At 38.5% G+C, this 15,383-nt stretch overlaps 1 protein-coding gene and 1 long non-coding RNA gene across 2 annotated transcripts in view; one reads left to right on the top strand and one right to left on the bottom strand.

Moving 5' to 3' along the window:
- The window catches only part of LOC147910759 (uncharacterized), a 71,357-nt gene that overhangs the window by 12,576 nt on the left and 43,398 nt on the right, over positions 1–15,383 (bottom strand). The window lies entirely within an intron of this gene.
- Positions 6,126–8,693, top strand: LOC147910760 (uncharacterized). Its single transcript, XM_087411752.1, has 2 exons — positions 6,126–8,184; positions 8,536–8,693. Exons 1-2 carry the CDS (start codon positions 7,985–7,987, stop codon positions 8,669–8,671), a joined length of 336 nt encoding a protein of 111 aa, XP_087267878.1. The 5' UTR covers positions 6,126–7,984; the 3' UTR covers positions 8,672–8,693.

Below are 15,383 nucleotides of genomic sequence, written 5' to 3' on the forward strand. Positions count from 1 at the left end.
TTTTAAAAACTTATTTTCAAAGTCAGTGCTGTGTCGCCGAAACTGTACGAATTTTGAAAAGAAATATGGGTCGTGATAGAGCACCCACCGAAGGAGCTATACGCAAATTGGTGAGGAAAGTTCGTGAGAAAGGGATGTTAGTGGATGACATTATATTACGACTGTTTTGAGTGAAATTGGCGCCGAGGTAGTCCAAAATGTCATTAATAATTGGGGTGACCGAATGGCATACTGTAAGGCCAGTAGAGGGAGCCACATGAACGAAATCGTTTTTCATTCTTGACGCGGATACTTTTAGCTTCACAACAAAAAAAAAATTAATAAAAAATATCAATGTATGCTCATTTGATCGCATTTTTAAAAACGTACCAATAGATGGCCCACCCTGTAGATAATTTCAGACTGTTCATTTTGATATTTTATTTATGAGACAAGTGAGTAGATTTAACATTGTATCCATTCTATTCATTAGTTGAATCATTTCTTCTAATTTGTTATTATGTACAAATTCTGTCGATGAGGCTCTTTCCTTATTGTTGTGATTTTGGTGCTCGTGTTTGTAAACACCGCTTATGGTAACCTGTGCGTAAGATTCGTTCGGCTTTGTTACTTTTCCAGGCGGAGGTACAACTTTAGTTTTTAAATTTGAATTTTGATTAATTGTTTTATCTCTTAAAGCCGGAAATAATTTCTTTTGTAGTTGCTTTCGAACCGTACAGCCTTTGTAACTTGCCGGATGATCTTCACTGCAGTTTGCACACTTTACTTCTGTTGTTTTTTCTTTAATTAGACAATCGCGAGTCAAATGGGAACCGGCACATTTTACACAGATTGCCATTTTGTGACAATAATTTTTAGTATGCCCAAATTCCTGACATCTCATACATTGAGGAATATCTCTTTTTTTACGAGGAAGGATTTTCTATTGTGACAATAATGTTCATAAGTCTGTTGATTTTATATATTTCTTTGTTGTTATCATTTGTTTCAATTTCGACGAAGAAGAGAGAAAGAGGATCCTGATTGATGTACCATTTGATGTTATTTATTCTTTTCACTTTATGACCATGATCTTCAAGCTCGTTTGCTAGTTCTTCGATGTCAACAGATGGGTGTATATTTTTGAGAACAACTTTATAATTCTTATCCTGTTTTCGTTGAAAAGTGTAAAATTCAGTTTTTCTCTTTTTTAATTCCTCCACAATTGGTAGATATTTATCCGAGGTGCTCGGTTGGATTTTAATTTCTGTAGTAGATATCGTTTTCAAAGTGTATTTAGCATCAATTTTAGCTAACACTTCCATGAGAGGTTTGACATTGTGTACACTATTTACGTATATAGGAGGCGATTTCGGAGAGTTGTGTTTAGTCTCCGTTGGTTTTTTCGGCCTTGCTTTCAGTTTCATTATTTGAATTGAGAACACTGAAAGTGTTACTTACTGGCACTGGGCTGTTTAGCCAGTAATTTTTGATAGTGGTTTGCCTTTTTTTAGTGTCCTTAATAGAAGTAGGACTCGTCCTTGTTCTTTTTTTAAGACCTTTCATCAGAGTCCAGCTTTCTTCACTCACTGGGTCCATTCTCTCGGCAACACCCGTCGGGGTAGTTTCCATTTCTCGGTCTTACACCGATATATAATCACTATAAACTTTAAACAGTTATTAAGTTTCACATCAGCTTATGTATACATACAATACAATACAATCGCGCACAACGGGCCACAAGTACGTCCGCTCGCGGCGAGAGCTAATTCGAAACTGACAATGTACGTAACGCTATATTATATGCTATAATATAAGAGCCGACGCCTCAGATTTGCATTATCGAATGAATCGTAATTAAAGAGAAAAATAGATTGTGTTAACCACAAAACGTATTTCTATTAAAAAGATAATGACGTTCGAAAATCTATTAAAATTCCTGTAAATATGTCATTCAACATCTCATCTTGTTTGCAGGTTGTTAAAGAAATTTTTCAAAATGTATCGCAATCATGTTCAGGTATATTGCATGAATCATATGCATGTACTGATAAAAGAAATTATATGTTAATATCGCAATGGAGATTGTTATCTAATACATTTTCCGATACATGTACGGCGATACGTCCACAGAAACTCTGAAATTTTCAATGACAATTCTGTCGGTTCTGTATCAGACGTTTTTGAATTTTGTAGCAATAACACACATGTATATGCGAACAACACACATGTATATGCGAGTACGATCAGAAATGAATTAGCTAACGATACGTCAACATTGCTGTCAAACACAGAGTTTCAAATGACGGTGAATGAATGTATGCCGATAATCGAATCAAGTAATATTGGGTCATTTAAAAAGTATCGATTTTTTCATTCAAAAATTGAATAAAAAACCGTGGATACTTTTTAAATGATTTAATATAAATAATATAGATAATGAATATATTAATAAAAATGATAAAATCGATAACACTGTCTTGCATGTATATGGAAATATCATGCACATCGTTTGCGTTCTATAGAGATTAATGAACCATCTTTCGTCAATCTGAAATATGTTTTTATTGAATTGCAAAAACTGTATATTCACGGGATTGGCGAATATCGTTTTATTGATAATAACACAAATGAAGCATCACGGTCTCAAAACTCAATATTTTGTCGAATGTCGAATGTGTCATTTCAAAATAATTTTTGGAGTGAATCGATGGACGACAAAATATTGAATATCAATAGAAGTGCTGTATGCAGTATTATATATTATATATTGACAAGGATTGGTCATAAGCAACTTGAAGAACTTCTTGCTACTATGGATATTTCATGCATGAGTAATAAAACGTACATTAATTATTATAATGAAATATCAGAAGCTTTTGCCGCCGTTGCAAAAAAAGAAATGCGCGTAGTAGCGGCGAAGAGGAAACGCGTTTGGCAATTGAAAGGGGATGATGTAATAAACAGCATTCCGCATATACTTGTAATAACAGATAATTCGTGGATGAAGAGTGATAGTTACAATTCTCCATCCGGTGCAGCTATTATTACGAGATATTATTCTCAAAAAGTTTTATTTGTCGATGTAAGAAATAAATATTATGTGGTTTGTGCACGAGCAGCTAAAATATCTTTAACACCAAAAGAACATAGATGCTTTAAAAACTGAAGAAACAATGTTCTAGGTATGGAAAATGATATAATTCTTGAAGGTTTCCAATGTAGCTTAGAAATGCATGAATTAATCTATAGTAAATATATTAGTGATGGAGATAGTAATGTTGCTAAAAAATTAAGAGATTTTCCACCGTATTCAAATATTATTGTGGAGAAGATTAAGTGTACGAATCAGTTTCTTCGCAGTCTTTGTAATAAAATACGTGAAGTAGTAGTGGCAGAAATATATATTTCAAAATTAAAAAAGGTCGTAACGAACAACATGATGAAAATTCGGGACGCTGTCGTAAAAGCCGTCTCATTTCGCCGTAATAGCGAAGTATTTTGCAAGGTAAAGTTGCAGGATTAATCAAAGAGTTACAAAATATATTTAGTCATGTATTTGGTGAGTATATAGATTGCGCCTTCCTTCAATATTTTTGTATAGGAGAACGAAAAGAAAGTGAGGAAAATCTTGCCCTAATTATTAAAAGGTAGGATTATTTTTAAAAATTGAAATTGCAATGAAACGTATTATAGAGAATGCTGATAGTTTATTATATCAATTTACTAGTAATTCCATGTTGCAATGGAATTATTAGTAAAATGATTGATAGCAAACGTATTCATTTTGCGAAGAGAGGTTCTTATGAGACACGTGTAAAAGCATCTGTAGTACAAATGAATACTATGCAAGTATTGAGTTCTACTTGTCATATTAAGAACCACCAGCACGTACACAAATAATCAAACGTCAAAAAAAATGAAGCTTATCATGAACATGTTCGCACGGCAAAAGAATTAGGTCTCTCTGTTCGTACATCAAAATATTTTGTTAAAACATTTACGTCCGATAAAGATCACGGACCACAGGCAGAACGATCTGATAAAGAAGGCCATATGTACGAACAACTGAAATCCAATCTTTACAAAAAGTTAATAGAATAACAACGTGATCGCGTTGTATTGGAATATGCTACGCGGGTCAGCATGAAAACCCGTAGTGGTACAATACGGCGAAAATCTTCTCACTGTTTTAAATTTTGGAAAGGTTTGTAATAGAAGAGAAACAACTCCAAAATCTTATAAGCAAAACCCTCCTCGTCTGACAAACGCAGCTGTTGAGTGGAGTAAAGAAAAAGAAATTGTGGCATGACAGCAATTGCAGGTAGAGGTGGGAATAGAAATAAATGAATGTGGATTATTTATTGATGCAGAATTGCCATATCTTGCTGCAACGCCTGATGGAATTATCGGAGATGATAATATTATTGAGATTAAATATCTTTATGCGGCGCGGCAAATGTTTCCTATTGATGCAATGCTCAATAAGATTGCAGACAGATTCATAGAAATTTTGATAAAATGGATGACACTCGTATGAATCGAAGACACGCGTACTATTTTTAGATATAAGGGCTTCATATAACAGAAAGAAAGTATTGTATTTTTGCTGTATGGATGCCCTTTAGATTAAAGTACACGATTGTTGAGCGTGATGATAAGTTTTGAGAAATAAAAATGTTACCATTGCTGAAATAATTTTACGAGGACTGTTTAGTTCCAGAAATAATCGATAGTAGAGCGGCAAAAAATATGTCAATTCGGGAACCGCATTATCGAGGCACAGAAAGCAGTTCGGAAACAATGTCATTGAACTATTGTTTCAATAATAATAAAATGTATATCCGTACATGTATCTAAGTAGTAAAGTAAGGCGGGTTCTAACCCAGATCCTCTGAGGGGTGCGCGGGGGATAGGCGCGGGGAAGTTCCGGCATTATGTTTACCGGTATGATGATACATACCGCCATGTTGTGACGTCACATATCATTGGGAACAGCCGCCGCCGCCGCCGTCGCCGCGGATCCCGCGTCCACCCTAAAATGCGTTTCAGGCCGCCGCCGCGGATCCCGTGTCCGCCCCAAAATGCATTGCAGGCTATCGTCGCTACCCCACACTTATCACAAAATGCGGTACTATAACGCGGACTTTTGTCTAAGAGATCAGTAATATATCATCGATGTGCCGGCTGCTAAACAAAGCGCCATCAATGAGAGGTAGATGATAAAATCATAGTGCGTTCTCACAGTTCTTTCTTTCAAGATCAGAAACGTCGATAATGATATTGATCTGGGAAGAACCGTGAGATGACACGTCGCGACGCATCATCTTAATAGAAGTGTCAATAACGATATATTTCTAAGAAGAGATTGGTGACACATCGTCGATGCTGCGACCTAATAGGGAGAGTAGACAAAGAGACAAAGAAGTCGCAAATGGAATATATAATGGGTCATAAGCGTGCAATACCTCAGTTGGCACCTTGTAATATTACCGAATCGATCGCAAGTGTAATGCGAAAAGTATGGCTGATGTCGTGCGGACGTTGAGGACATGGATGGTGTGAATACAGACAAGTTATTTGAAGCGATGGAAGTAGAATTTGAGGACATAATAGACCAAGAGTCATCCAATGAAAAAGTACAATCCAACGATACGGAATGTCTTATTGGGTTGAGCGATGGCAATATGAATTACGCAGGAATGTATCTCGTCAAAGACTGTTCTTTCCATACACTAGACAGCAGGTGGTCGTATTCGGAATACGGAGAGCCGATGTACATTGTATTTCCAGCAATGTGCCCACTCTGCGCACATTGAAAAACTTTTAAATGCTCCATGTAAGAGTGTAATCTAAAAAAAAAACATGGAAAACCACGAACGCAAATTGTTGCAACAGTGTGGCCAGGTCGCTACTCTGATGGAGTGTTTCGCATGCGACGAGTGCATCGAGCAGCTCGAAGAACTTTGTCGTGTCAAACGTCCACACCTTGCCATTGGACACAGACAATCCGCGGTGGCGAGGATCGCGCGACTCGCGAGTGCAAAGTTGCAATTGGAGCGACGTTTCGTGCACATTGGTAGCAAGTACGCAAGTAGCAACGAACGATCTCTTGTCTGATGAGAACGCCGCGTTCGAGAGTCATATATTGACAGGTGCGGTGATAAACTCTAATTACATTGAGCTATGACGGTTTTTAGAAGACGCTGGCAATGTAATTCTAGAGCGAGTGCAAGACTGTAGAAAGATACGGTAGTGTTAAAGTGAACACCGCATTCAATAGCGAGTTCGCGACGAAGAACAAACGTGTTAATAAGAGCATAATTACAAAGAAACAGCGAGATATCGATGCACTGATATGCGCGAGTGATATAAGCGACACGTCGTCGAGTCTATCCTAGCATCGCTCGAAGAGTTCCAGGAACAGCGGGTAGGCATTGTCCTCAACTTGACTGTTAACGTGAACAAACTAAATCCCTTGCGCACGGGATGTCACATCAAAGTGCCACGGGAAATAACGACGAAACGAGTGGTGATCAATGTTTGTTTGACAATGCATGCTTCGCGTGGTCAGTGATAGCCGCTTTGTACCCCGCAGAAAGACATGTAGATCGAGAATCATCGTACCCGCAGTGTTAAATCTCGCGGATATCGAATTTCCAATGACATTATAAGATATTCCAAAATTCGAACGGTTGAATGCAGTGTCGAAATCAATGTATACGGCATCGAAATTGGACAAGTCCTTTCTCACCGATGACAAGAAGGAGAAGCATATCAATCTCCTACAAGATCTACGCAACGACAGCCTGGGCTACTTTGCGTGGATCAAGAATCTGTTGCGTTTCGTGAGATCGCAAATTACTAGAAACAAGAACAAGAAATATTTCTGCGATCGGTAAGTATAATAAGAAAAACCATTAAAAAATAGTAAAAACAAATAGCGAAAAAATGATTTCTCTATTATTTACAGGTATCTCCATTACTTCAGCTCGTGCGAAAAATTGCAGTCGCACGAAGTAGACTGCCAGAAGATCAACAACTGCGTCATTCGATTGCCGAGTAAAGACGACAGGTAGTTCGAATTCGGCAACTATAATAATCGGGAACGAGTGCCGTTCGTCTACGCCTGGAGTGTGTATTACGCAAGACGAAATCCAACAGGGAAGACGCGTCGTACGACGTCGTATCGACAGCATGAAACGTTTAGCATAGGCTACTATGTGTAATGCGCGTACGATGACGCGTTATCATCATATCACTTCCATCGCGATGAAGACTGTATAGCGTGACAACTTAACGATTTGGCGCGAAAAATATCGTATCTACCAACGTGGAAACGTTGTCGAAAGAACAATGCGAGGCATAGCGCGACGCATTGTCACATCTGTGAGAAACCATTCGCGCCGGACGATACGCGGGTATCTGCGATCATTGTCATCTCACTGGTAGATACCGCGATCCAACGCATTCGAATTGTAACTTAAATTATAAAAATTCGTTTTATATTCCGATCATATTTCACAATTTATCGGGCTATAACGCGCATTTTATAAAAGGGGATATAACACCTTTGCGGCTTCAAAAAATAAAAAAAATTTTTTATTGACTTAACTGATACTTTAAGATGTCTAGAATATGATCCCATTAACGCCTAAGCGATCTTGAATTTATTTCACGTCGAAAACAGCTATGCTTGTGTGTTACCTCTAGCGCGGGGAGAGGGCCTCGGGGCGCTCACCGAGCTCGCTGCCTTTCTCTTGTGTTTGTCAAGTATTTCAGGATGAAGTTTTCAAAGCAGTCAAGCCTATCTACGAAGGATTAAGTTCTGACGATTTATTATCCCGCTGTCTTGGCGGGTATACTCAAAATAACAACGAGAGCTTCAACTCTATACTGTGGTCTATAGCGCCGAAAGGGGTCCACAGCATCAAGGCGATCGTTGATATTGCTGCAAATATTGCTGTTTGCAATTTCAACGATGGCCTAAAAAGTATTGGAAATTATGCAAGTTTTTAACTTAACGATCGGTACCACCTGCTACAACTATTGCATAAAAACCGATGAACGGCGGATCCGCGCAGCCGAGCGCGCCATGACTGCGGAAGCTAAAGCAGCTCGGAGACTTGACATGTCCAATAAAAAGGCCAAAGATGATGAGGACCTTAATTTGGAAGGACAATTTTACGGGCATTGCCGATTAAGGTAATAAGCTAATAATTGCAAGATTTCTCATACCAAAACTTAAAATGCGTTTTCTAAAAAACACTATTTGTCAAGCTGGTGTACATCACAACGCCCAACAATTTTTATCCGATCGACAAAAATCAAATATCTTTATACTCAGCATGGGTGCCTTTATGGTACTACCTAGCCTTTTTTAAAAAGAATCAGATTTTTTTTGGCAATCGATTTTATGTCAGATTTTTAGGCGAAAATTTGATTTTTTTTTTCAAAGTCGCGTATTTTCTCAAAAATTGATATTTTTTAAAATCCACCGGTACTACCTTAGCCAAACTATCACAGATTAAGAACCAATTTGTATTTTTGCTTTAGGTCACTCCAGTCAGCCACAATCGTGTACACCAGCAAGACATACGCGACGCTAGCGGCCTCTTTTGACGGCGTTTATTTTATAAACCATGATGATTTTTCAAAAACAAAAAATATGTTCAGTGTCTTTAATATGTAAATAAAAAAGCCCAAAGACCCGATTTTGAATTGCGCACTTCTTTGTATGTAAAAAAAAAATCTTGAAAATGAGGTCGATTTTGGCCGTAAAAGATGTTATATCCCCTTAAGGAAATTGTTATCGCGTACGATGGACATGTAGATATATGAGGGCAAGTCAATAAATTTTAAAAAAACATAATAAAACACATTTTTTTATCGATTCATTTTTATTTCTCAACATAATCTCCTTTCAGCTCGATACACTTGATCCAACGATTTTCCAACTTTTTCAAGCCGTCCGAATAATATGATTTGTCCAACTCTTTAAAATAAGCCTCTGTTTCGGTGATCAGCTGCTCTCTGGTGGTGAATCTCTTTCCTCCGAACCATTTCTCAAGGTTTGAAAACAGGAAATAGTCACAGGGGGCTAAATCTGACGAATATGCTGGATGGGGAAACAACCTCGCGCATTTTCACTCGTCGATCAGTTAAAACAATATTGTGGACATTATGGTTTCTGACGTAGCAGTCTCAATTGAATGTCCCGAACGAGGTGCATCACATATGGATGTACGATCACGTTTAAATTCATTCACCCAATTATATAATAGTCGCAAACGCTGGTGCTATTGAGCATTATCCAACTCTTTGATTTCTTTCGACATTAAATCTTTCATGTAGATGTTTGATCACTGCACGAAACTCATTTTTTCCATTTTGCAAAAAATACAAAGGTTGTTCGCTTTAATCGTCTACAGAAATGAAACCACGCGATGAATTCCGCTCAAAATTTGACAGTAATCAGCTGAAAGATGCTATTTAAAAAAAGTAATGTGACATGACACTGCGAGTGCCCTTTGAGATTTTCTAAGAATTCTTATTGAATAATACGAGGACATTGAACTTGAGCCCTCGTACTACCGATAACCAAAGAAAAATATATTTCATTTACTAAACATGTCGATAGTACCAAAGACAAAAATGAAAAGAATTTTCAGAAAAATTGTGTAAAATTAAAATTCATTGATTCTTTCAAATTTCTAAATGCAAGATAAATTGGTATCGTATCTCGACAAAGATAAATTAAAAATTGTTCCGAATTTTGCAAGCTCAGCGCGGAGGATTTCGATCTTCTCATACGAAAAGGTGTCTTTCCGTACGACATTGCATCGAAAAATTGCAGGACACGCGCTTATCACCGCGCGAATTATTTTTCGTTGACAGGCGATACAGTATCCGAGAGCGATTACGCTCATGCCGCGAAGTGACATCTGGAAGTGATTCTCCATCCGAACGCTCGGCGAATACAGTGATTTGTACTTGAAAATCGATGTCTTGTTATTAGCTGACATTTTCGAAAATTTCCGCAATAATCGCGTCGCGAGTTACTGTCTTGATCCTGCGCATTATTATACATTGCCAGGTTTCACGGGACGCCCATGCTGAAACATACGCGCATAAGATTCGAGTTATTCACTGACATTGATATGGTTATGTTTATCGAGCGCGGTATACGCGGCGATCTCAGTCAATGTTCTGGCAGATACGCGCAGGCTAATAACAAGTACATGTGTTCGTTTGATCCATCGAAACCGTCGTCGTATTTGATGTACTACGATGTGAATAATGTGTCTAACGGATGGGCGATGTGTCAACCTTTGCCATACGCCGAATTTCGATGGGTCGAAGACGCTGCGAACTTTGACGTGAGCGCTCCGGATTCACCTACCAGTTATATTCTCGAGGTTGATCTCGAGTATCGTAGCATCACGATCGACACACTGACTTACCTTTCTGTCCAACGCGCGATAAACCGCTCAGCAAGCGCGAAGATAAACTTCTAGCGACGTTGTACGATAAGCAGCGTTGTCATTCACTACTGCAATCTGCAACAATGTACTCGTCACGGTCTTCGCGTAATAAAGATCCACCAGATGCTACAATTTGCTCAATCTCCATGGCTCCGTGATTACATTGAACTCAATATGTAACTTAGAACGCTTGCGAAACAAAAAAAACAAAAAAAATTTCGAAAAAAATTTATATAAACTAATGAACAACGTAGTATTTGATAAGAATATGGAGAATGTGCGCAATCACGTCGATGTAAAATTAATGACAAAATGGGATGGACGATGTGGCGCAGATGCAATGATCGCGAAATCGAATTTCCACAGCCGCAGCGTTTTTAAAATTTGATCGCCGTCGAAATGCACAAACTCGAGGTGAAGTTCGACAAACCGATTTACGTTATGTGCATACTCGACATATCGAAAGTTTGCTTGTACGAATTTTACCACGAGTACATGTCATCCATGTATCGCGATAAATGTAAGATCATGTACACCGACACGGACAGTTTCATTTACTATATATTGGGAGTACAAATTAGTTCAGTCCATTTTTTTGTGTTCAAAAATGCATTTATTTCAAAACAAAATGAATGAATAGATTAATTAAAGTATTGTCCATAATTGGCTACTACTTTTTCCCATCTCTCAGGCAATTTTCGAATTCCATCTCGAAAAAATGACTCGTCTTTGGAGGCGATCCAATTTTGGAGAAGTGAACCGGTGACTTGCCAAATCATGCTGCATCCTTCGGGACATCCAGTAATCAGAAAGAGCAATGTCCGGAGAATACGGCAGGTGTGGTAAAACATCCCATTTGAGCGTTTCCAAATATTTTTTACGACTTTTGCGACATGAGGCCGAGCGTTGTCAGGAAGAAAAATAACTTTATCATGTCTTTGCTCGTATTCCGGCCATTTTTCTCGCAATGCACGACTCAAACAAATCAATTGTAGCCGATACCAATCGCCCATAATGGAATCGCCAAGTTTCAGCAGCTCATAGTAAACAACACCCTTTTGGTCCCACCAGATACAGAACATGATGTTCGAACCATGAATGTTCGGCTTTGATGTTGATGTTGAAGTTGATGACCAACGATTGACCGGGCTTAGCGTAATATTTTTTCTTTTTGGGCTTCGTAGAATATCCATTTCTCATCTCTAGTCACAATCCGATGCAAAAAACCTTTTCTTTGTTGTCTTTGAATCAGCTGTTCGCAAGTGAAAAATCGCCTTTCAACGTCTCTCGGTTTCAGTTCATAAGACATCTAATTTCCTTGTTTTTGAATTATTCCCATGGTTCTCAATCGTGCAGAAACGGCTTGTTGAATTACTCCCAATGATTCTGCAAGCTCCTCTTGCGTTTGACTCTGATCTTCTTCGAGTAATGCCTCTAATTCTTTGTCTTCGAATTTTTTTGGCTGTCCAGAGTGAGGCTTGTCTTCAACGCTGAAATTTCCATCCTTAAAACGTCGAAACCATTCCCTACATGATTTATCAGTTAGAGCAGTGTCACCATAAACTTCGACAAGCATTCGATGGGCTTTAGCTGCACTTTTCTTCCAAAGCAGAAAATTAGAACCTCCCACAAATGCTGCTTGGTTAACACAAAATTCGACATTTCAAACACAGTAAAAATCAAGGTTTTTGAAATCTTGAGTATGAAACTCAAAGCGATATAAACTGAATATTATTAGCAGATGTCTAACCTCTTTGAAAACGCCAAAATCAGCTGTCACTATGAACATTCACAACAGCTGGAGCCTTTCTTCTTTTGGAAAACGGACCAAACTAATTTGTATTCCCAATAGAATGCGATGAGACTATGAAACGCGATATCGCTAGATTTGACACGAGAGATTATTCAGCAGACAACGTACGGTATGCCTCTCGCGAACAAAAAAGTACCCGGTCTGATGAAGGACGAGAATGACGGTGTATTAATGACCGAATTTGTTGGACTCAAAACGAAGATGTACGCGAGAGTGGACAGTAAGAAAGACATTAAAAAGGCGAAAGGTGTAAAGAGTAACGTCATAACGCGATCGATAACATTCGACGATTACACGCGGTGTTCGAACGAAGAAATTGAAATGACTCGCCGTCAATCGTGTATACGATCTAAACTACACGAGGTATACACGATATCCGAATCGAAAATCACTCTGAGTCCATACGATGATAAACGATACGTCGTACCGGACTTGATGGAGACGTTATCGTGGGAGCGCATTGGCGGATACCTATGTAATATATGTATTATATGTATTATATGTATTATATGTAGTATATATTGCTATTATGTATTACTATTGTAATGTATACTTTTTTTTTACATTTATACAAGTATTATTAGTATATTTTATGTAATAGCATTTATTATGTATTCCAATTATTGTACTTTCATATAATCGTATGTTTCATATATCATATGTTTTTAACATTTATACATATATTACATATTAGTATTCTAATTTATATTTTATGTATCTCATGTTTTTATTTATGCGTATTACTATTATATATTATTATTATTTTATAATAATTTACACTTTACGTATGTTTTTTTTTTACATTTATATAAGTATTACTATTATATATTACTATGTATGTATTCTGCTCCATACATAAATATTATTACAAATAATTATGTATTTTACATACTCCAAAACGAAGATGATGAATAGAGATTAATAAAAATATACGTTTATATACTTATATTGATATATATTTTTATATGTAAAAACATACACAAATCAAAATTTTATCAAATGACTGATTTTATCAATTATGCCGAAGCATAATTAAATTACGCCGGAGCCGTGCAATTGCTCGACGAGTCGACGTCTCTCGGAGCTAATTTTTCTCTTTCCGCTGGATTTCTTTTTCATGATTCGATGCGTAATAAAAGGACAAAAGTATTTTTTCTCGCTGACGCCACTCGATTGATTCGTCTCGTCTATACACGATTTAATTTATAAGATCGGCTTCGCGAAGTTCTTCGATGATCGACAGCATCTCATTGTTGTGAGCGTTGTTGTCCGCTCGAAGCGTTGAGCAATCATAGACGATTCTAGCTCGTTGAGATCGTCTCAGTGCACGTAATCGATCGCGTTGTCGTTCAATGTCATTGCGTGAGATAATCCCTTTCCAGATTTCTTCTTGTTTCTCGTAATCGACATCAATGACGGCGCGATTACATATTTATAGTATTTGTATCCTCTGTTGCTCAATAAACAGCCCTGCGAATGATGTTTGTGTTTGTGCGCGTTCGTTGCCAGCAATATGCTCTTGTATTTGTTCATATCGTCTTCCATGTAAAGGAGATCGTCGAGAATTCTTTTGAAAATTAACTCGTAAAGACCGGCGTATCGTACGTCGATAATTATGTTTTCATCATCCACATCATCCACGTGTTTATTGCCAAACATCAATCCATCCTTGTGTAGGTAAACGCCATACACATAATCTATATTTATCTCGCGCTCTCCTCAGGACAGCCTCGATGTACTTTTGATCCAGTGAGTCCAAACCGACTTGCAACGTCTCTCGACCTTCCGTTTGCAACCGATTTTGAACCTTCATTGCTAGCAAGTCGTTCATCATTTCAAAAATGTTCTCCAATGATTCTATCGTCGGTACGTTCATCGTACGCGGAATGGAGGTTATCGGCTATACACGATCGATCATCGGATTTACGCGAGGTCGCGGAACATTCGAACGTCTCACTCGCTTTCTCTCCCTCCTCCTCTTCTTCCTCGTCCTCCTCCTCTCCTCCTTCCTCCTCCTCCTCCTCTCCTCTCCTCCTTCTCTTCCTCCTCCTCTTTTCTCTCGCGCTTGGAGGCAACTGCGTTATCGCGCGACTGTCTCTTTATCGCGCGCATGCCGGAGCATGTCAACGATCTGTCGCAGCGGTTTAATAATAGACTTAAAATGCCTATCCAGTGCCATGTCCTCCTCGGTCTTCAGAGCGCGATGTTTCTTGCGGATCGACTCGGTCGTCTTCTCGATCTCCCTCGCGATTTTTTCATGCTCGCGCATCAACCATATTCATCTTTGGCGAAGTATCGATAACAACTGGTCATGTTACGGTATCGCAAATTAAATCCCTTTCTGTATCTCCCATCTATATAAGCGCACTATCCTTGTCTATCACTAAATCTATTTTTTTTTGTCAACAGTCGCGATACAACAAACAAAATTCGTCGTTGATATTCATGTGATCTATGTAAATATGTTTCAAGTTGGTACAATTCTGTTTAAACAGGATCAGCAGGTTCGCGTTGTTGCGTATCAGATGTTTAAGTATCCTCACGTACGTTTGATAGAGATAGAAGCAGTCAACGTTCGCGTGGCGGCCCATCGAAAAGTATTCTCTCACCGCATCCTGCTTGTCGCACGCCACGTCATCAAAGATAAAAATAGAATTTTATTTTTAATAGAGGGCACGCCTCGCTCGGTGGAACGATGTTGCTATTATGGAGAACGTAAAGTAACTGATTTCGTCGATAGACGTAAATAAATTTTCGAAATATCGATACTTTGGCTGTTGCAGCGATTTCGAGTAGATGTATACGTTCTCGAAACCGTTTGGACTCTCGAACAAACTTATGAAAACCTTGGTTTTACCGTAATTAGACGAGCCGCAAATGATCGCGCGACTCGGCAACATTTCGCCGTGCTTGTGTTTCTCCGCGCTGTCTCCCATCATTCGTGATTTTGCGTCACCGTTGGTGACATGTATCGTCAACGGTTGCCGCACGAATTTCATGCTCACACTAAAGGCTACGCGAACGACTATTTAAATGTGCGCGAACCCGCGAATCGCGCAATAATAAAATGTATCTCACGCTATGTCATCCTTCCGATTCGAAACTTG

Source organism: Acromyrmex echinatior, chromosome 1 (assembly GCF_024713525.1).
Source record: "Acromyrmex echinatior isolate Ae372 chromosome 1, ASM2471352v2, whole genome shotgun sequence".
NCBI classification, from domain to species: domain Eukaryota; kingdom Metazoa; phylum Arthropoda; class Insecta; order Hymenoptera; family Formicidae; genus Acromyrmex; species Acromyrmex echinatior.